At 41.9% G+C, this 20,899-nt stretch overlaps 1 protein-coding gene across 1 annotated transcript in view; it reads left to right on the top strand.

Moving 5' to 3' along the window:
• Positions 1–20,437, top strand: part of LGR4 (leucine rich repeat containing G protein-coupled receptor 4) — a 56,472-nt gene extending 36,035 nt beyond the window's left edge. The window contains exons 5-18 of the mRNA XM_065755421.1: positions 5,692–5,907; positions 6,806–6,877; positions 7,641–7,709; positions 8,297–8,368; positions 8,455–8,526; positions 9,201–9,269; positions 9,424–9,495; positions 10,036–10,101; positions 11,296–11,367; positions 12,290–12,361; positions 12,644–12,769; positions 13,802–13,923; positions 14,546–14,620; positions 17,520–20,437. Of these exons, the coding sequence (XP_065611493.1) occupies positions 5,692–5,907; positions 6,806–6,877; positions 7,641–7,709; positions 8,297–8,368; positions 8,455–8,526; positions 9,201–9,269; positions 9,424–9,495; positions 10,036–10,101; positions 11,296–11,367; positions 12,290–12,361; positions 12,644–12,769; positions 13,802–13,923; positions 14,546–14,620; positions 17,520–18,796 (2,452 nt within the window). The 3' untranslated portion in view covers positions 18,797–20,437. The remainder of the gene's footprint in view (positions 1–5,691; positions 5,908–6,805; positions 6,878–7,640; positions 7,710–8,296; positions 8,369–8,454; positions 8,527–9,200; positions 9,270–9,423; positions 9,496–10,035; positions 10,102–11,295; positions 11,368–12,289; positions 12,362–12,643; positions 12,770–13,801; positions 13,924–14,545; positions 14,621–17,519) is intronic.
• The last annotated feature ends 462 nt before the right edge of the window (positions 20,438–20,899 follow it).

The following is a 20,899-nucleotide window of genomic DNA, read 5'->3' as shown; positions in this document are numbered from 1 at the left end:
TTATGAAAGAAAAATGTACCAAAAGGAAGAGTTCTGGTGAGTTCTTTAGATCTGGAGATGGTGTTGGTGAGTTATATTGGCAATCCAGGGCTATATGGAGAGCCAGAGGTAGCAAAGCGGTGCGCTCCTAAGGTGACATATGTGAGTCCTGAAAGGAGCAGGAGGTGATGGCAGAGGGACCCTTGTTTCAGCGTCTTGGCATAAGGTGCTATTCAACTGATGGTTTTTCTTCTGACACTGCCTATTCTGGGATTTAATTCGAGAGGTTTGCACAGTGGCTCATGAAGCTACGCCATTCCTGCGATGGCTCTCACTCGCACCAGAAACCCACTTGGAAATTTTTAAGTCATAGCATGGAATTTTCTGAGTGCAATGGAGAGACTTCCACGTGCTTTACAATGGTTCTGCAGGGTGAAAACAAAATATTGCTGAATGTGATTGCTTTTCTTTTCCTTTACACAGCACTGTGAGTTAAAGATAACCAAGTCCTCTGTGTGTTATTTTCAGCACACTTTGTGTCCTCTCCGATTAGTCCCACCTTAAACATTCCAGTGGGAGAAACGTATGTGCAGGCAAATCAGCACTAGCAATGGCAATAGCTTTGGCATGGATCATTTGTTTCTGAGAGCTGCTGTAAATTTGTCTTGGAATGAAGCAAATCCTTGCAGTGATGTTCTCAAAAGGAAGGTGCGGAGAGAGCAACTGCTTGATGCAGTAAACAAACGAGCTAAGTGTGGTAAAGTGCCCCTGTTAACATGGTAGGCTTATTGCCTTACATTGTAGCAGAATTACCTATGGATCAGGCTTATCAGTACTCGACTTCAAAACCTAAAGATCTACTCCAGAGTTATTTGAGTGATCTCTCTGTGATTTTTGAAGGAGCACTTTAAAGTTCTTTAATAATTGCCACTGAGCAAAAGTGGTGCAGCACGAGAGTCAGGAGTGACTTTCCTTTTATTAACATCTCAGTTAGACTCTTGTGAGCAGTACAAGGCAGTTGCAGAGGAAAGCTGGCATGGCCAACAGCATCAGCTCAGGAACAGTTGTGCTCCACACACACTGCCATGGCCCTGGCAGGCCTGGCCTGAATCATAGAATGATAGAATGGTTTGGGTTGGAAGGGACCTTTCAGATCCCTTATTCCAACCCCCTGCTGTATGCAGGGGCACCTCCCACTAGACCAGGTTGCTCACAGCCCCATCCTTGGACACCTCCAGGGAGGAGGCATCCACAACCTTGCTGAAAAAACCTTCTCTGAGGCTTTTAGGGAAGAGTCATAGAATCATTATGGTTGAGAACGACCTTCAAGATCATCAAGTCCAACTCTAGGCCTTCCCCATCATGCCCACATATACGCACGCCCATGTGGTGGTTAGACTTTGAAACTTCATGTCCATTCCAATTAAAAAGGTGTTAGTTTTACAGTTTCCTTGAAGCAAGGTAAATAGTTTGTAGATCTTTAGTTTGCTCCATTCTTTATCTGTTTAAACAGTATGTTAAATGCTCACGGGATTGCTGCTGAATATGTCAGCTTCTGTCGTGCTCCTGCTCTTTCTTCTTGTGTAGTTTGAGTTTGTGTGAGGAGAGAATAAAAGTAAAGATGACAGCTCAGCGAGTAACCTCTGGGTTTATAGACTAAAATGGAAAGGTCTCTCACAAGGCAGTGCCTAGAGGGAAGCTGGAATTGGAGTTGCTTCTGAAGGATTAAGGAATTTAAGTATATGCTGTGAGCTCTAAGTTAAAGAACTTAGTCTTATCTTTAACGTGTTAATGGAAGAGGACAGTCTTTGCTAAAGTTCAGTCCAAACAGCAAAGAACATCTGTTGTACTTTTTAACTGGTAGTGCTAGTGGGGCCTTTCGCACGCCGGAAATGGGGTGCTTAGCTGAGTTGACTGCTTTGCAGAGGTTGTCAAATACTCTAGTTGTGCTTTTCGGTTCGTTTCCTCAAGTACACCATTCTGCACCTTCCACATGAAATGGAAGCACTACGGCTGTGATTTGCGCAGTGAACCGCAATGTAGATAAGCTTCACCTGGAAGAAAAAATCAGTAATAATGATGGCGTGTCCTATTTGCACTAAAAGGCGTACAGGAACGTGAAAAATATGAATGAGACAAAAATGGCTGAGTTAGTTAAAGATAAGTCTTGAGGTCTGATAACTAGTAACTGCTATCAGGCAGCAATAAATTATTGTTGTGTGTAATCTGGGTAGTACCCAGTTTGGTTCTTTTGATGTTATTGCCTCAGTAAATCACAGGTTTTCCCTTTAAAACTGTAAACTAGCTCTCTGCAAACCTCTGTTGTGATGTCTGGTGGCTCTGGGGAAGCTGGGAGCCAGCACAGCCATGTGCCAAGCCAGAGTTTCGGCTGTGCCAGTGAGCACTCAGCGATGCAAGCAGTCACAGCATGCTTAGATTTGGCTTTAGGATTTGGCATTCCTAATTGCTTTCACCTCTGTGCAGAAATTGTGCTTGTTTAGCTGCCAAGGAGTCACAGAGAGCAAGAAGAATGCCCTTTTCAGGTTTCTTTTTTGTTTGTTAGTTTGCTTCTGTTTGTTTTTCTTTCTTTCTTTTTTTCTCCAAAATCTGCATGAATAAGTGGAATTTAGGAAAGTGCACAATGAAAGCACTACCATAGGCGTAGGCAAGTAGTCACAAGGACTGAGAGCATTCCCTGCCTCTCAAGGTATGTTGCTTCTCTTGGAATAATAATAATAATAATAATAATAAAGGAGTTTAAGAGAAGACTCGGATATGTTTATTCCACTGGAAAGTCATTCTTTTGATCTTCATGGAGGTGTGTGAATTTAGGAGGGAGAAGAAAGACAGGTAATTTCTAATTGTTGGTTTTTTTGTTGTTGTTTTTTTTTTTTTTTTACTGAAGCACAGCCCTAGGCCTTTTTTCCTCTACCCCTTCCCCCTCCTTTTTTATTATTATCACCAGGCATTTAATTTCTCTGAAATACTCCAGCCTTGATGCAGGCTAAAAGCATTCAAACACAATAGTGTACACACCTGTCAGACCATGGGGCAACTGATAAGGGGAAGCCAGTGTATGAACCGTAGGAATTAGCTCTTTGATGTGTAGCTTTTGAGTTAATGGCACCTCGCTCATCTTAAGAGAGAGCCTTTTGGCTGCAGCTTTGTAAATTCCTACTTATATTTGTGTATTTTCTGCTTGATTTCATGCATTTCTTGACTTTTTATTATATGGAAATCCAGCTGCTGACATGCTTTCCCTAATCATTGGAAGCTGTATACATTGCAACAGCAAGACCCTCTTTCACAGCCTTAGGGATGTTGGTGAAGATTTCTTGAGACACTGTGGTCGTGCTTTTCTTATTCCTCTGAATTCACCATATATTTTAAGTTCTGGGGGGAGAATAATTTGGCTAATGCTGAGCACTGTGGTAAACCCAACATTTTAACATGGTAATCATTCAAGGTTGATTTCAGTGCAGTAAGATGTTCCCTTACAGGTATGCACAGGGCTGAAACGAGATGTCTCAGCTGGCTGCAGGTGGAGCAGCGTATAACAGTGCCTCCCTTCTGCTGACGCCCCCCCTGCCCTGCTTCCCAGTACAGCCCACTGGGACAGACTGGCTCCTGTCTTCTGCTCTGGGTGCAGTGCAGGAGGTGGAGCCCAGAAGCCTCCTTGCTGACATGGGGACAAACATGGAGCAGTCACCTGCTCTGCTGTGAGCCCTGGCAGGGACAGGGTGGATGGCTGCAGGCAGAGGCTTCTTAAACTGATCCAGCTAGATTTTCAAGAGCATGTCTGATCATGGCTTGAGGAGTGCAGCGAGTGCTTAATATAACTCAACCTGTGCTGTGCTGATCCATATCACAGTGAGCATCAATGTTAAAGGAGGGGATGTGAGTCTGTCTCCCCAGACAGCAGCATACACACCGTGACTGGTACGCAGTCACTTCAAACCAGTTATGCAAGGTGCTTTCTTCCGTGCTGGCTGTGAACCAGCATTCAGCATGGTCAGCATCCAGCTTTCAGCATGCTGCTGACCCAGAGAATGCAGCTTCTAGGGCAGAGGACAGGCACATGTAGTGTGTTGCTCTCAGCCAGATTTGTTGGCGTTTTTTGTCACCTTGTGGGCTGTCCCTCACCTTCGGTGCACTCCCTCGATGAAGGACAGCCCTTCAGTACTGCTTTTGGCTTCTTCCTGTGCCAACCCTCGCAGCTGCCCATTTATCAAGTTTCTATCTGCATAGATGCAAGCGGGAGCTTTCACTCTGGTTTGTTTTTCTGTTTTCATTCCTGGCACATCTGACCACAAGGCAGAGCGCTGGCAAACCTGAACCTCCCGACAGCTGTGATTGCCAGTGATGCTATCTGAGTCCTGGTGCTGCTGCTGTAATAACATGAAAAAACAAATAGATTCATAGAATCATAAAGGTTGGAAAAGACCTGTAGGACCATCAAGTCCAGCTGTCAGCGCGTTCCTTGCTGTGCCTGCTGACCGTTTCCCACATCTCCACGTTGCTTAAATGCCTTCCGGGGTGGTGACTCTACCACCACCCTGGGCAGCCAGAGCCTCACTAACCCTTTAAGAGAGACATTTTTCTTTAATATCCAACCTGATCCTTCCTCAGCACAAGTTGAGCCATTACCTCTGGTCCTTCAGAGCACAGGAGTTCACTACCAAAGCCAGGCATCGGGCAGTGTTGAGTCTGTCTGTTCCCTTGGATGGGGGCTCTCTGCTGGACACCACGAGTAAAACCAGCACCTCCTGTCCCTGGGGCTTCATGGCTGGGCCTTAGCTGAGGACACACATTTGGCCTCGGTTTCCAGGTGTGGAGTTATTTTTTATCTTTTTTTTTGGATGCTATGAACCATGAAGAAGATGTGAAACCCAATAGCATAGGTGAGCCAGTATTGTAGTGGACTTGTCGTGTGGTTCACCATTCTTTTGGAAAGATTGACGAGTCGTTTCCTACATGCGTTGCCTCTGCTTTTATTTGAGATCAGAGTGAATTTGGGGAAAAATGCAATGGCAAATCTAATAATATCCAACAGTGAACAGTGCTAGCGTTCTGTTTTGCATTTCTTGTGGAGTGATCAGCTGCCAGAGTGAAAGAAATGTCACAGTTTTAGCTGATGGTTTGTAGTGTTTTATGTGGCAACAGGATTTCTAACTCTGACTTTGTTCAAACACTGCTTTTAATAATCCTGTTTTCTGAAGTAGTTGCTTAAAGTGTACAGAAGTACCTAGACCAACACGGAGTTATGTGATGCTATTGACAGCGTAGCTATAGGGATAATCAGTTCAAAGCAGTAACTGCCTCTGCAGTTTCTGATACAATATCGAGGTGCCATTTGAAAGGCTTGTTCTAGAGAGGTACTTACTGGATCAGGAGGGTTCATGGGGAGGAGGTTTCTGTAGTTTCCAGTTCACTTGGTTAAGCCAACCTCAGTTAAGCATTAAAATTGGTTAAAATGTTTTAGTTGAAGTGTCTGAGAAGAAATTGTTAGGAGGCTTTCTGTTACGGGCTCTTCACGTGACTCAAAAGAGTGTTCACGTATCACTTCAGTAAACACTCAAGCTTTTTGGTATTAAGTAATTTCACTACAGTATGTTCAAGGCAACAAAATTGTTCGTGAGTAATAGGACTTCAATCTGCATTTTTTACTTACTTGATGGCTTTACTGTGCCAGTCCTTTCTGTTTTTATCTAGGCGTTTGGATGCTAACCACATCACAGCTGTTCCCAAAGACAGCTTTGAGGGACTGGTGCAGTTGCGTCACCTTTGGTTGGACGACAACAGTTTGACAGAAGTTCCCATCCATCCGCTGAGCAACCTGCCCTCCCTGCAGGCCTTGACGCTAGCCCTTAACAAAATAACACACATCCCTGACTACGCGTTCACAAACCTCTCAAGTCTTGTTGTTCTGTGAGTATTTGTAAGTTTGCTTCGTGGCTTACTTCCATTCTCCCCAGTTAGACAGCCCTGAAGATGGTGTTTTCTTGTATTTTAGTATAGTGGCCTAGTAACAGCCTCTACCACCAATGCAAGATGTTACCATTATCAAATGTACTAGTCAGTCTGCTGGAAGCTTTCTCCTAAACAGAAACTCCAAAGTGCAATGAATGAGTCATGAGAATGCTGTGTGTTCTTGTGGTGTCTTGTTTTAGTAATGAATGTTTCTAACCAGTGGCTGTCAGCTCCAAAGATATTAAATGTAATGTGCTGCAGACCATGTTGGTATCTGAATGACTGTTGACATGGGTGGACAGTGATAGGATGAGGGGGAATGGTTTTAAGCTAAGAGAGGGGAGATTTGGGTTAGATGCTAGGAGGAAGTTTTTCACTCAGAGGGCGGTGACACACCAGAACAGGTTGCCCAGAGAGGTGGTGGATGCCCCATCCCTGGAGGCACTCAAGGCAAGGCTGGATGTGACTCTGGGCAGCCTGCTCTAGTGGTTGGCAGGGGGATTGAAACTCAGTGATCTCTGAGGTCCTATTCAACTCAGGCCATTCTATAATCTAGTCTTAAATATCTCCAAAGGTGAATATTAAAGTTCTTTTTAATTGTACATTTAGATCATATTTTATCACGCTTCAGAACAGTGAGTAAAGGTCTAAAGTAGGTTATGTTGACTGCAAGCAATCTATTCTGTGCCCACACAAGTGTGGAATATTTCTGCCTTGAAGTGAAAGTCTGCATAACCCACCCCACGTAACGTCTTTTCTAAACCATTTAACTGTCTCGATTTCATAGAATTATCTGCTGATTTATTAATTTATGAGGTCATTCACTTGTTTTCATTCTTGCTTTCTCCTTTGTTAGACATCTTCATAACAATAAAATAAAAACAATAGGAAAACACTGTTTTGATGGTTTGGACAACCTCGAAACCTTGTAAGTATGCTTCTTCAAGCAATTCTTTGTTCAGTGCGATTTCTCATTCACAGCCTGCTCAAGGTTACTTTACTGTTGTGATGAAAATTTTGCAAATGAGGCATGTGTGCAGCACAGCACATAACTCCCACACTTGTGTAAGAATCAGTTTTCGGAAGTGAAGGCTAATATCAGTGCAGTGCTCCACCAAAAGTAATTAGCTCTGTTGAGAAGCAGGTAAATATTAGCCTGGGTGAAATGTCACGCTGGATGGTGTGGCTTTTAATGTTCCTAGACCTGATCTTGCCGGTGTATCTTTGCACAGCACTCCACTGACTCGGACGGATATATCAGAAGTGTTTGAGCGGCCCTGTATGTGATAAGGGACAAATATTTGTTTCTCAGATTTGCTGTGGGATTAAACTTATTTCAGATACGCTGTCAAACCCATTGTGTGACAATAGGAGGTTCCTCAGTGGGCTGTTTTTCTGCTGCTCCTTTCTTAATGGGTGGGCACTGCTGCCTACTGAGGGAACTGTCTTGCAAATGTCCCAGCAGCTCCTAAGTAGATCACTGAGATGCACTGCTCCAATGTGATGCATTTATCTATGCTTCTGTTTCATATTTAGAATTCGTTTTGCTGCATGAGATCTGCTATTGCATGATGGCTTGCTTGCTATTTCTTTTTTAAGGACTGAAAGCAAAGTTTTTAGAGTAACGTTTTAAAGAGTAATCGTAACAACAATTAAATATTTTTCTAACTTTCCTGCTTTGTTTCCTCTAGGGATTTAAATTATAATAACATGGTGGAGTTCCCCGAAGCCATAAAAGCACTCCCAAATCTAAAAGAGTTGTGAGTATTGCCTCTTACCCCTTTTTTACCTATTTTCTCTCTCCTTTCCATAAATAAAAAGGAGAAAAGAAATTCCCAGATTTAAGAATACTCATCTGATTATGCAGCAGCCCCGATCAGATTAAGTTATGCTAAGTGATGCTATAATTAAAGGCAAATATAATCAGCAGCTACAGGGGGAGCCTGCTGAAAGTGATTTTGGAGTTATATAACCGAGGAATTTATTCAGGAGTACCATTAGCATAGATCTTAATCGGGAGCTGGTTTTGGCCTCCAGTAGTAGAATTATGTATTCACTGATGGTGCACGTCTTCCTTGTCCCTTCCTTTAGAAGAGAAGCAAACAAGAGAAAGCAGAATAGTTTCTTTCTAGCAAAACACCTTCAGTTTAGCTGATGTGCCTTAGACAAAAATCATGCCTTCGGACTTGCTGCTACAGTTCTACATAGTTGTGTTGAACTGCTGCCCCAATTTTGGCAGGGCTGGGAATTGCATAGATGCAGTGTATCCACGCAGGGAAAATGACTGTTGGTTGAATCTGCTGGCAATGTATTTCTAAATGTGGGTTTTCTTTCCTAATATCTTCAGGGCATTTCACAGTAATTACATTTCCATAATCCCCGATGGTGCGTTTGCAGGAAACCCCCTTCTAAGGACGATGTAAGTAATTTTCATGCATCTATTTTTAGTCTGTAGCAGGCAGTGACTGTAAGAGCAGTGATTGAAACGTGCTTTTCATTTCCCAGACATTTGTACGATAATCCTTTGTCTTTTGTGGGGAACTCAGCGTTTCAGAACCTGTCAGATCTGCATTCCCTGTAAGTATCATCTCAATTAAATAATCCGATACATGGATATGAAATGCTGTGGCTAGCCAATCAAATGAACAGAAATTCCTGGCTGCCTCTAGCTCTTCCTGTCTAACTTCTGTAGCAGTGAGCTGTAACAAATGTTGTTAGGAAGGTGCAGTTTCAAAAGAAGCTCTGGTAAATATGTTTTACAACTTCTTTTTTTTTTTTTTTTTTCAATCTTCGTTACCTTGCGTAAGACATAACCTCAGGCCAAATGCTCAGGTTCTTACTTAAATAAACTCCAATATGGTTTTGAACAGAGGTGTACATTGTGGGAATGTTTTGCAGGTTAGTGCATGCCTGCTCTCGAATGATGACAGGTCTGGGGGTGACAAGTAACAAAATGGAGTGTGATGTCAATCTCTGAACTACAAGCAGGCTTAGAATTTATGCCCTGTGTATAGGTGTTTTTATATAAAGCTTTCCGATTTGATGAGTTCTAGTTACTTGCTAACGGAGGAAAAAATTAATAAGTTAATTATTATAGTAAAAAGCACTGAGAAGAATAGCTTAATATATAAAATTTAAACAATAATGGGGATGTTAGAACATCTTCATAGTGAAAATGTCTAGTTCAGGACTTCATGTCACAATTCATTTGCATAATTGTTGGCAACTAATTTTTGTGGGGATTTTTTTAGGGTCATTCGGGGTGCCAGCATGGTGCAGTGGTTTCCTAACTTGACAGGAACTGTTAATCTGGAGAGTTTGTAAGTATCTTCTACAACTTGGCTACACATTCTCTTATTGTCAATAAATGTCTTAATGCCTTAGTGGCTGAATCCTGCTCCTACATAGGCTTATGTTATACTGTTGTCAGTACAGTTATTTATTTATGGTGTTCTGTTGTTTTTTTCTTCATAGAACTCTAACGGGGACCAAGATAAACAGCATTCCTGTTAATTTGTGCCAAGAGCAAAAGATGCTACGAACTTTGTAAGTGTACACATTTTGTTCCTGTTTTCATCTACATCAAAATGTTTTGTTGTAGAGAATGTGGAACTAATTTAAAGGAAAAGTATTGTTCAGGTAGCGTTATGAAGGCGAGACCTAAAATATAGGAAGGTTGTGTTTAAAGTAAATGCAAAAGAGCAAACTGGAAAATGAAACCATTTGGGGATAGGTAAAGCCATGTTTACGAAGGGTATGCATGGGAAAATTTGGAGCAAAACCAGTTCCTGCAAAACAGAGAAGAAAAATATCTTTTGTTTTATAGAAGATAAATGGAGAGAGAGGATGATGATGTTGTGGGATAATTCTGGGAGATATCAGCACCCTTAATCAAAACTTGCACTAGATTTCTGCATTGTGTACCCTTTGGGCACTTCAATCTAAGAATGATTTTATATTGCAGCTCTCAGAATTCAGGGAGCTTGCCTAGTATGATTTTTTGCTAGGCATAAAGTCCAGTGATGAGATGTTCCAGGTTAGAACAGAGTTAAACTAAGCATCCCCTTCCCATTTCCTGTTTTGAAGGGACTTGTCTTATAACAATATAAAGGACCTCCCAAGTTTTACGGGCTGCCACTCCTTGGAAGAAATGTGAGTAGAAATGCACGGTGGTTATCTTTATTACCTCTTTAGTGCACTGAGTCCCAATCTTCAGAAATGCTTTTGCTTCACTTTTGATCATAAGTACACTTTTGAGATGAAGGCCATGTGGTTGTGTTGTGTGAAGATGGCTGGGCAGAGCATTCAAGCAGCTCAGGTTTAATTGTTCCTGTAGTGCAAAAAGGAGTGAAGGACACATGAATCCTGAATTTTGTAGGAGCGTTGCTATATGCATAAATGTAATGAGCACTTAGGTGTTTTCTTTCCTGCCTTTGATTTCTTGCATACTTAATTTATCTTCAACCAACAGCTCAGGTGCTCAGGTAAAATACCTTTTCCTGTAGTTTCTGTGAGGTGCATTCTCTTTCTCAAAACCTGTCTTTGTTTTTCCTCGTTTCATTGTTTTGAAGCTTCTTAAGCTTTATTTTGAGGCCCCATGCAATTTTTTTCACCTATCAGTGTTCACACTTCTCCCTAAACCTCCCTTGCTCTCAAGCTTCTTTACGCTTAATGAGATAGGGAATAATGGGCTACACACTTTGCTACTGCACTCTGACAACTTTGGGCTCATAGTACCTGTTTTTCACTGTAAAACATCTGGCAAAGCATCTTCAGAGCTTGTGGTGTGTGAGGAGAGCTTATTACTCTCCAACAAAGGCACCATTGATGTAATGTTTGTTAGAACAAGTTGTTGCTGTATGCACAAGGGAGCCTAATGGCATTTGTCGGAAAGGGACATAGAGAGCAAATGAACTGGAACTATAATTTGCCCATTAGTTCTTGAAGCATTTCTCAGCATTTTCCTTTCATAAATCTCTATGTGAGAATTGAGAGTGCACCCGGGGTTAGCGCATCCTAAAAATTCCTTGAAGAATTGAATAGGTTTGTGTTAAATCTCAGTGACTCTTGAAAGTTTGTCAAGTGTTACTTTTTGCTCGGAAGTAATTTACTTCACGCTCGGTGCTCTCCTTTAAGTTATAAGGTTTGTGAATTAAGATTGGGCCAAGCTGCCACAAAGGAGCATCGTAGTTACATTACTGTAGCTAATGTGAAATGTTGTTAGTGTAGGGGCAAGGCAGAAAACATCTGTCCATTGGAAAGGCTGTATTTTCCTATCAGCAGCCAGTGAGCTATCCCCTGGTTTGAAGTTAGCCTGTTTGTCAGTGAAGTTTTGTTTCTTCACAGTTCCTTACAGCATAATCAAATCCATGAAATCACAGATGATACCTTTCAAGGACTGTCTTCCCTTCGTATACTGTAAGTGAACATCGACACATACAGAATAAAATAAAACTGTTTTTGACTCCAGTGTAAAATGACATCGGGTTTGAGGTTAAAAATCTAGTTAATGTCAAAAGGCCAAGTATGCTGGATCCTAAAGTGAAGCAAACAACAGGCAAGAGATACTCTACTAGCAGCTGCCAGTTTCAGCCCCATTCTTTTTTATACTCCATTTTGCTTTTGTAGACATTCACATGTATATGTATCTAAAGATAATTTTTCTGGTAGTCTACTGTTTTGCATTATGCTATCTATCGGAGCATTCTATCTGCTTTCCTGGAGAGGAGCAGACCAGTAATCAGAATTATCTCCTACCTTCACATGTCTAGCTGTATGAAGATTACATAGAAACAGTGAAGGTATCAGGGAAAAGAAAGTCCAGAAGTTGACAGGTGTTTTGAAAGAAGAACCTTAATATAAATCACAGTGATCCAGCGGGAGCTGCGTCTGGATTTTGAAATCCAACAAAGTAGATGCCCTTTTCTTTGTTCTCTTCCCCCACCCCTTCTGACTTGCCCTGCTGCATGTGTGGTTGTCACCAAAAAAGATCTTCCTGGCACCTTCAGCCTGGGAGTGGGTGACACCAGAGCCTGCCTCTGCCTTGAGCGTACACGCTGAGCTGCTGCAGCCAAGGAAGAAAAGGGAAAAGGGAGTTCTATTGGGATGCAGCTGCTACCTTGGGAATGGGTGAAGCTGGTTATGGCTGCCTGTCCTAGAGGTTCAGCTGCTGCTACTGCACCTGTCTGACTGGGAGGAGAAGAGAAATGGGAGGGTTGTTTGGTTTTTCTGTCGAAGGTATAATGGATGTGCCATTATATATAACTTTTTCTCTGAAGAATGGTTGTTGCAAAGGTTAGGTGAAACTGCTAAAATAAATCATATTTGGCTTTCATTGCAGTGACCTCAGTAGAAATCGGATCTGTAAGATCCACAAGGAAGCTTTCGCCACCATTGGAGCTATTGTTAATCTGTAAGTAGGCTATTCTGCTCAGTAACCTCCTATCTCTGTTATTAAATGGCTGAGATAGAAGAATACATTGAGCTTAAAACTGGCATGTGTCTATCATCTGTTTCATCTCTGTGGATCACAAAACCACTTGGTAGCTGAATCTATGCAGGGCACAGCAGAAGGAGGCATACTCTAAATACCTGCAGCACTGACAGTCCTTTTCCAGAGCACAGCTTTCGTGTGAGACCTTAAAGACTTCAAAGATAAAGTCATTGTAACGCTGTCTTATCATTCACATTCCAGAGACCTAAGTTTCAATGAACTCACCTCAGTTCCAACAGAAGGATTGAGTGGATTGAACCAACTTAAACTTGCAGGAAATTCTGAGCTGAAAGAAGCTTTGGCAGCAAAGAACTTTGCAAAGCTCCGGTACGTTGGTTAAATAGCACTGCAGTACCTCGCTTACTTAGCCAATAGCAAGCAACTTGACAATAAATGAAGCCAACTTAGCTAATATGACAAATGATCAGGCCCTTCAGCAAGTCCCGTAGTGCCTCCGTGTTAAAATTTTGACTATTCTGACAGAAATGCCACTTGCAGACTTTTTTCCTGGAACCTGTTATATTTTTTCCTCCACTACTTTTCAGGCAGATATAATCATCTGACTTTATAGCAGTGGTTTGGATAGATTCCATTTGTTACTGAACTGAGCACATCTGTGTTTCAGTGTGTGGGAAATAGGAACAGACTTGCAGGTGCCGATTCCATGATCACCATGCTTGATACATATGCTATTTATTCTTGGAGGCAAATGATAAGAGTAACAGTAATCATTCAAAGGGCAACCTGTTACTGATTGTGATAGGTGGTGGATGGAAAGTGGTGAACTGGTTTTGAGAGATCTTTGTACGCATGGATATTTCACTCTTCAAGAAGCAGTTAAAAATTGTTTCCTTTCGTGTCCAATGGAAAAAAAAATGGAGGTGAAAATACTGTGAATTTGTGACTAGCAGAGGACTCTGTCAGTCTGAGAATCAAGCCTCAGCAATCCCATGGAAATAACAGTTTGGTTTTTTTGTGGTTTAGGAATTAACTTTCTTACAGAACAACTCTGTATAAACTAACTTGATTGATTTACAATTTTATCTCGTATGGTAGCACTACAAGCATTGATCAGAATTTGTTCTGTATAAGGAGGAAAAGGAGAAGTGAAGAGAGCAAAATGTCACAGAACTGTCCCAGTACTCCTTGCTGCCATCAAGACTTGGGTGCATCACCAGTCCATTCTCTTGTGGAGAAAAATCATCAGAAATGGTTACAGCTGATCCAATTTGATTTTTTTTTTTCTTAATTACCAGGACAAAGAACTTCAGTTTTAGTGTGCCCCTTAATGTTTTTAATAGGTGATAAACCTTAAAGACATGTCAGGTAACAGTCTTCATTGTTTCGCCTGTATTGCAGGTCTCTCTCTGTACCATATGCTTACCAGTGCTGTGCGTTTTGGGGCTGTGATTCTTACTTAAACTCAAATGCTGAAGATTCCAGTCACCAAGCTCAAGATGCCTTGGGGGATCGTGAAAAGGGTAAGTGCTCTTGCCCTAATGGGGAACATGCAGGACCAAGTAACAATGTATGCTGTCTTTGAATAAGCAAACATGGAAAAGCTGGCTCTGAAAGAGCTTAGCGACTGCTTGCAGATAAACAGAGCCATGTTCTTCCTAAAACCGTGAAGGGGCTTTATCTGATAGCATGAGATTTGCCTGTTTTTTTTTTTCTTTTTTGTTTTTTCTTTTTATTAAAACTATATTAAACTGCCAGGATTGTTTCTGTCATTTTCTGCCAGGGCATAACTGTTCTAATGATCTCAGTATTTCAGCTTTTGTGTTCAGAAAGCTTGTCCTTGCACTGTCTAGTTCAAGGCTGGTAGATCTTTCCCCTGGTGATGATAGATGTTGCTTCTCTGTTACAAAGCACCATGAGCAGCTACCACAGGCAGCAGTAAACTTAAACTGCTGCTGCAATTTCTGCACTGAGTGTTCAACCTTATGGGGCAAACCAGAACTGCTCCACTTGTTGGAGGCTTGAAAGCTGGTGAAGTGTTAGGTCTTTGATCTTTCAAAGCTGTGCTTCCATCCTGGGCAGCTTCACTGCGTTTCCTTTTTTTCTTTCTACAACTAAACTGTTTTTCATTTTACTTGGATACAGCTGATGCAGATGGCCTAAGCAACGAGGAAAATGCGGAACTGGGTCAGACTATTATTCACTGTACACCAGCAGCAGGTAAATCTAATACAGTGCTTTAGCCACATATTGAACTTCATGTGCGGTGTTATGCAAACAGCTGTCTGCAGAAATGTGCTTCGTTCCTCATTCACTCCATACAGAAAAGGTTACATTCTGTAGCACTTGGGAAACTTCATTTGATGCTGATGTTGGTTAGGATGAGCAGTCAACAAAGATCTGGCTCAGCTTTACACACAGCACTATACGGGAGAGCTACGTTACCAAAATTCTGAAGTTAGTTTCCATAAGTAGAACATACCAGACTGTGATACTTACATTTGGAGCTTGCTGTGTTCAATGCACTGCCCCCTAATTCTGTGTTACTCTTGTCAACAAAGTATCTGCAGAGCAGATGGTATGAATGCTCATCTGTTTTAGCAAGAAGTCAGCCTGTGCTGTTAGAAGCTTAAACTACTGTCACTGGGGTTTAAACTTAGCCTGACAGCATTCTCCTAGCCCTGCCAGGGCAGCACTAACCATCAGAAGAGGGCTGTTGTAAGCAGCTGGTGTAACATCTTACACCACTGTGGATGTTGGTACAATGAGTACCCTTATTGGTGTACCAGAACTGCTTCAATTCGGGCTTGGATGGTTCAGGAGTGTAGAAAGTCTTTGATCTTGCAGATGAATATTTCTAGACAGTTTCATTGCTGCCCTTCCTATCTTCCTTGCACTGTGTGTTTCCACACATGGTTCTGCTCAGTTCCTGAAATGCTGGCTGTGGTGCCTCCTACTTCCTCACCCTTGCCATGGGCTGTTGAGAGGAGCACCTACACATCTTGTGTCCTGCTGGCATGGACAGGGGTACACAGATTAGGGTAGAAGTGTGCTTCCAGCAAAGCTGATTCTGGATCAACAGTGTTCCAAGTTTCATTCTTTTTTTCCTACACTGGTATTTTACATCCACTGTGAAAACTCACCTGTTTGCTCTTCATCTTCTGGGATAGCTCCAGCTTTAGTGTACAGAAATATTACAAAGATTTTTCAATCACAGTAAAAAAGAGAACTGTGGTCAGAAAGTCAAATTCACTAGTAATGTAACTGTGCACGACCTGAGGAGTGATTTGACCAATGCTGCTTATTTGCTTTGAGCTCCCATTCACAGAATGTGAGTTCAGATGATGTGTTATGTGTGTTAAATCTTTAAAGCCTTTAGCTCCCTTTTTGCTCATAGCAGAGATGCTGTAGCTCTACCAGGAACAAAGAGCTTGTTTTACAAGCTCACAATTTGCCTTGTTTTTCACCTGTCCCACCCATGCGAACAACTTATTTTCCCTGCTGTGCTGTTGTCTGGTCATAAGTAGGACACTCCACCCACCACCTAAGTTCTGAATCATTGCTCATCCCGTAGATCCACTTTCCACTTTGCCTAATGGCAGGAAAGGATTGCTGAACTCGAGCAGCAGAATTCATCTTCCCTAGTGTGAATTTTCCCAATGGCTTCAGAACGTCTGTGTTCTTTGTCTAAAGTGCACCATGAGGCAGCGATTAGAGAACAGACTTCAAATTGATTTTGGAAACACAACTCACATTTTTAAATTTTCTGTGCAGGAAGTTGTTTTTATTCTCAAGTATGTTCAGTTCAGATTCTGTGAGGACCTCCTGCTCAGGAGTACCTGCAGAAAGGAGGGAGGAGAAGGAGTGGGATTTACTGCTTGTTCTGCTGGTCTTATAATCCAATTAGCAGCATTATTTCGTGCTCAGAAATGAAGTTTGCTCATTCAGACGAACAGAAAGATTCTTTCCTGACCTGTCACCTCAGTTATTTCTGCAAGTTGCTCGAGGCTTGGGAGATGTCTGCGCTGGCGTTGAATCTCTCTCTGCAGCATTACGACTGGGTTTTGCTCACCTTTTGCTTGCTTGAAAGGGGAGTGGGAGCTAGACAGCTCAGGAGCTGTTCTATGAGCCCAGTTTGGCAGCGGGGTTTGGTGGTTTTTTGCTTTGCCTTCAGCTCACAGAGGGCCTGACTGCATGAAGAGATCCCTTGGTATTGTGTTTAGGACAATTAGCAGAGCCTAATGGGGATAAAGGAGAGGTTAAATTCTTCTAATTGTTACTTGAAATCAGTGGGATTTCCCTATGGAATAAATAGCAATTAGAAGGATTAGGAGGGTAAGCAGAAACAGTGACCTTTTTTGCTGGTCTCGCCTCATGTTGTTCTGCTTGTTAGGTGTTATTATTTAAACTTTTCTTCTTTTACCACTTAGTTCTTCACCTCAGTGGCAAAAGAAGAAAATCCCATTCTTTGTATATGGCTTTCCGATTCTTTGTATATGGCTTTCCAAGCTCGAAAAGCCTTCCAGGAAGATGGAGTGGGGGAGACGGACTCATGGTGAATTCCTGTCCCTATTAGAGCTGATAAATTGAATTTGTCGACTGTTTTATGTGTGTTTCCTTGTGACCAAAAGCAACTCCAGAAGGCGTGTTGGTGAAGCATGTTTTCAGAGAGCATGTTAATTCAAAACGCGAAATCCTTACCCCTTATAAATTGGTTTTGAACTTCTGACTTTGTACAGTTGCCAACTTTTTTGTCAAGTATGAAATCCCCCCCCCAAAAAAAAGACAAAAAACCCAAGAAGGATGTAGCTGACGCTAACAAAAGCTATTTTGAGGAGCTAAAAGGTAGTTAAGTTTGTTTACGTAGCTTGTTTATTCAAAGTACTCCCAAGTGACCATTCATCACAGTAATTTCTATTTCAGGCATAATTAATTAGTAAACAGCTTCAGCAGAACAGCCTACTTTCAAGCGCCCTATTTAGCAGTTAAGCTGGGTACTCTGTTCATGAATTAATGAACGAGCAGTGCTCTTGTAAAACATGTGGAGATCTTGCTTATTAAGACACAGGTGTTTTTCTTTTCCCTAAATTGATGGTCCTTCTGCTTTTTTTTTTTCTAGGTGCTTTTAAGCCTTGTGAATATTTACTGGGAAGCTGGATGATTCGACTTACTGTCTGGTTTATTTTTTTGGTCGCTTTGTTCTTCAACCTGCTTGTCATGTTAACAATATTTGCATCCTGTGCTCCATTGCCATCTTCCAAACTGTTTATAGGTCTGATCTCTGTCTCTAACTTATTTATGGGAGTCTATACTGGTATTTTAACTTTCTTGGATGCTGTCTCTTGGGGAAGATTTGCTGAATTTGGCATATGGTGGGAGACAGGCAGTGGCTGCAGAGTCGCTGGCTTTCTTGCAGTGTTTTCATCAGAAAGTGCCATTTTTTTCCTGATGTTGGCGGCTGTTGAACGGAGCTTCTCTGCAAAGGAGATCCTTAAAAAGGGGAAAAGCAATCGCCAAAAACAGTTTCAAATTGCAGCAGTTCTTGCTTTCCTATGTGCTGTGGTAGCAGGATGCTTACCGCTCTTCCATACAGCGGAGTATTCGGCGTCGCCCCTTTGCTTGCCCTTCCCCACTGGAGAGACACCTTCACTGGGCTTCACAGTAACTTTAGTGCTCCTGAATTCATTGGCGTTTTTGCTGATGGCTATTATCTACACTAAACTTTATTGCAACTTGGAAAAAGAAGACCTCTCTGAAAACTCGCAGTCCAGCATGATTAAGCATGTTGCTTGGCTAATCTTCACGAACTGCATCTTTTTCTGCCCTGTTGCGTTTTTCTCGTTTGCACCGTTGATCACTGCGATTTCTATCAGCCCTGAGATAATGAAGTCTGTTACCTTGATATTTTTTCCGTTACCCGCGTGCCTGAACCCTGTCCTCTACGTCTTCTTCAACCCAAAGTTCAAGGAGGACTGGAAGTTACTCAGGCGCCACGTCACCAGGAAGAACGGAGCGGTCGCCATCTCCGTCAGCGCTCAAGGGGGCTGCGCAACGCAGGATTTTTACTATGACTGTGGCATGTACACACACCTGCAGGGTAACGTCACTGTGTGCGAGTGCTGTGAATCGCTCCTCCTGTCCAAGCCCGTGCCATGCAAACACTTGATCAAATCCCACAGCTGCCCTGCGCTGGCAGTGGTGCCTTGCCAGAGGCCGGATGGCTACTGGTCGGACTGCGGCACCCAGTCGGCTCACTCTGACTATGCGGATGAAGACGACTCCTTCGTGTCGGACAGCTCAGACCAAGTGCAGGCCTGCGGCCGGGCCTGCTTCTACCAAAGCCGAGGCTTCCCTCTGGTTCGCTACGCCTACAACATACCAAGAATTAAAGACTGAGAGGCTTGGCTGCCGGCTCTCCAATTGTGGAGGTACCGCACTTCACAGACCGTTGCCTCTTTCGGCCTTTCCGAGCAGGAAGCACTTTTGCAATCGTTGTTTAGTGTCATTTGTAAAAGAAGGGAAGTGGGCAGTCATTTCTTTGAGCCATACGTTGAAAAACAATTAAACAAATAAATAAATTGCCCTGACTGTAAATAATTGGTCAACCCAATTTGTTACCCGATGTTTTTACTCTGTCCAAGCAATAGCGGTTCCTTTTATACCGTTTTTACGTGCTGATGTCTGTTTCCATGTTGTGCTCCAGCTGTGTTGTACTTCTGCTGTCGGTAAGTTCTGAGGATTTATTTTTTTCTCCTGCCAAAGCACAATATAAGGGACAGCTGTTAATATTAAACAAATTATTTTTGAATGTGTCTTTTCTATAATTAAGCGACAATTCTCTTGCTAGCTTTGTATAGTGTATTCAGCATTGAATCTCAGGATGAATTTTACTGCAGGGCCAAAAAAAGGGATTAATTCTCCCATGCGTAACTGTGAGAGCAATATGGAAATACTGTGTTTGTTTTGTATTTCAAGCCAACGTTCAAACTTTTTCTTCTTGAAAAAGATTGTTGTAATAAAAGCACTCGTAATCCACAATATCTGCAGATGACAAAATAGGAATATTAACAGCTGTCAGGAATAATAGGGCTGAAGGCGTTTTTCAGTGAGGATGCCTTACTTCAGGTGAACCACAGCCATCTCCTTCAGTATTACACAGTAGGGTCACACCTGTAGAAGGAACTTGGATGCGCTGGGCAGAGTGTTGGTACAAAGAGACTGACTCTGCAGCCTGCTGAATGCTAGTGCTTCCCAATAATGCCTGTGGGCAGGTTTAGATTTGAGCAAACACGGAGGAAACAGGAATTTCTGAAATATAAGAAAAGCATTTTTGCCAGTTCTTTCTTAGTAAGTGTGAAGTACAGTGTGCAAAGTTGCTGATTTTCATGTAAATCAGTGCATTATTTTAAAACCATTTATGTCCTGAGATCCGAGTGATTTAACTGATCTATGTTTAGTTTGAGATCTTAATATCTGATCGATATAAAATTAGGAATGCACAATTAAGTAATGATGTTGTTTGGACAATATGATAAGAGCGAATTCACTGCCATCCCAGTCACTCTGGAGTCATTCTTCTTAAGATTTAAAGCTATATTGCAGTTTTGAGAATGAACCTGTACATACTGTTCATACAATGAATTTTTATCTTTGTATTGTAAATTATTTGATAGAACACACGATGGGAAATGTGGCTTGACTTCATTTTGTTAATTAAAGCTACCTCCTAAACAATAGTGGCTGCCAGTAGCAGAATGTGGTTTATATACTTTTTTTTGCATTGTAAATAGACATGGTTGTATATTGTCACTGTAATAAAAACAGAATCCTTGTATATCGAAATCATGTAGTTTGTACAAAATATGGGAGGATTATTTACTGTATGCTGTTAATTTTGTAAGCCAAAATATTCACATGTAAAAACAGAAGAAAAACGACCCAGAGCTGTTAGTTCTTATATTTACACTCATGAATATTACATCTGCAATTAGCATGGAATGTTACACTGAACACAAATAAAGGGTACATGAACACTGATTGCTATTTATCTCTGTTTTTCAAAGGCTTTGGCTGAAAATGGTGTGCAGGCATAAAACTAGACAACCAGCAGAATTAACGTGGTTAGGGTCTGGGGAAGGAAAAGCCAGCAAAATAAGAAAGTTGCCAGTTTACTGCAGATTCATCATGTCTAATTAATGCAGCCTCATGAGCTGCAAGAGGTTAAAACCTTCAGAGAAGCACTCGCCCTCTTGCAAAGCAGGCTCTTTAATGTAGACATCATGTATTGTACTAAAGCTCAAGTGTTTTTAGTATGGTTTGGAAGATGTACAGATGCTGATTGTTTTTGTTGCATTTCCATTGTTTGAAACCATCATTTTGGAAGAGTTGGTTTGCTGACACGCTCCCTCTGTTGGCCAGCTACTCACAGGTGACAAGAATATCTGGGAAAATGAAAACAAATTTCAGACTCCATTTTATAATCAGTAGGAAGGAAATCCA

The sequence above is a fragment of the Cyrtonyx montezumae genome, unplaced genomic scaffold, assembly GCF_038088225.1.
Source record: "Cyrtonyx montezumae isolate F1298 unplaced genomic scaffold, pur_monq_1.0 scaffold_10, whole genome shotgun sequence".
Classification (NCBI taxonomy): Eukaryota; Metazoa; Chordata; class Aves; order Galliformes; family Odontophoridae; genus Cyrtonyx; species Cyrtonyx montezumae.
This window is presented reverse-complemented; position numbering and strand designations above follow the sequence as displayed.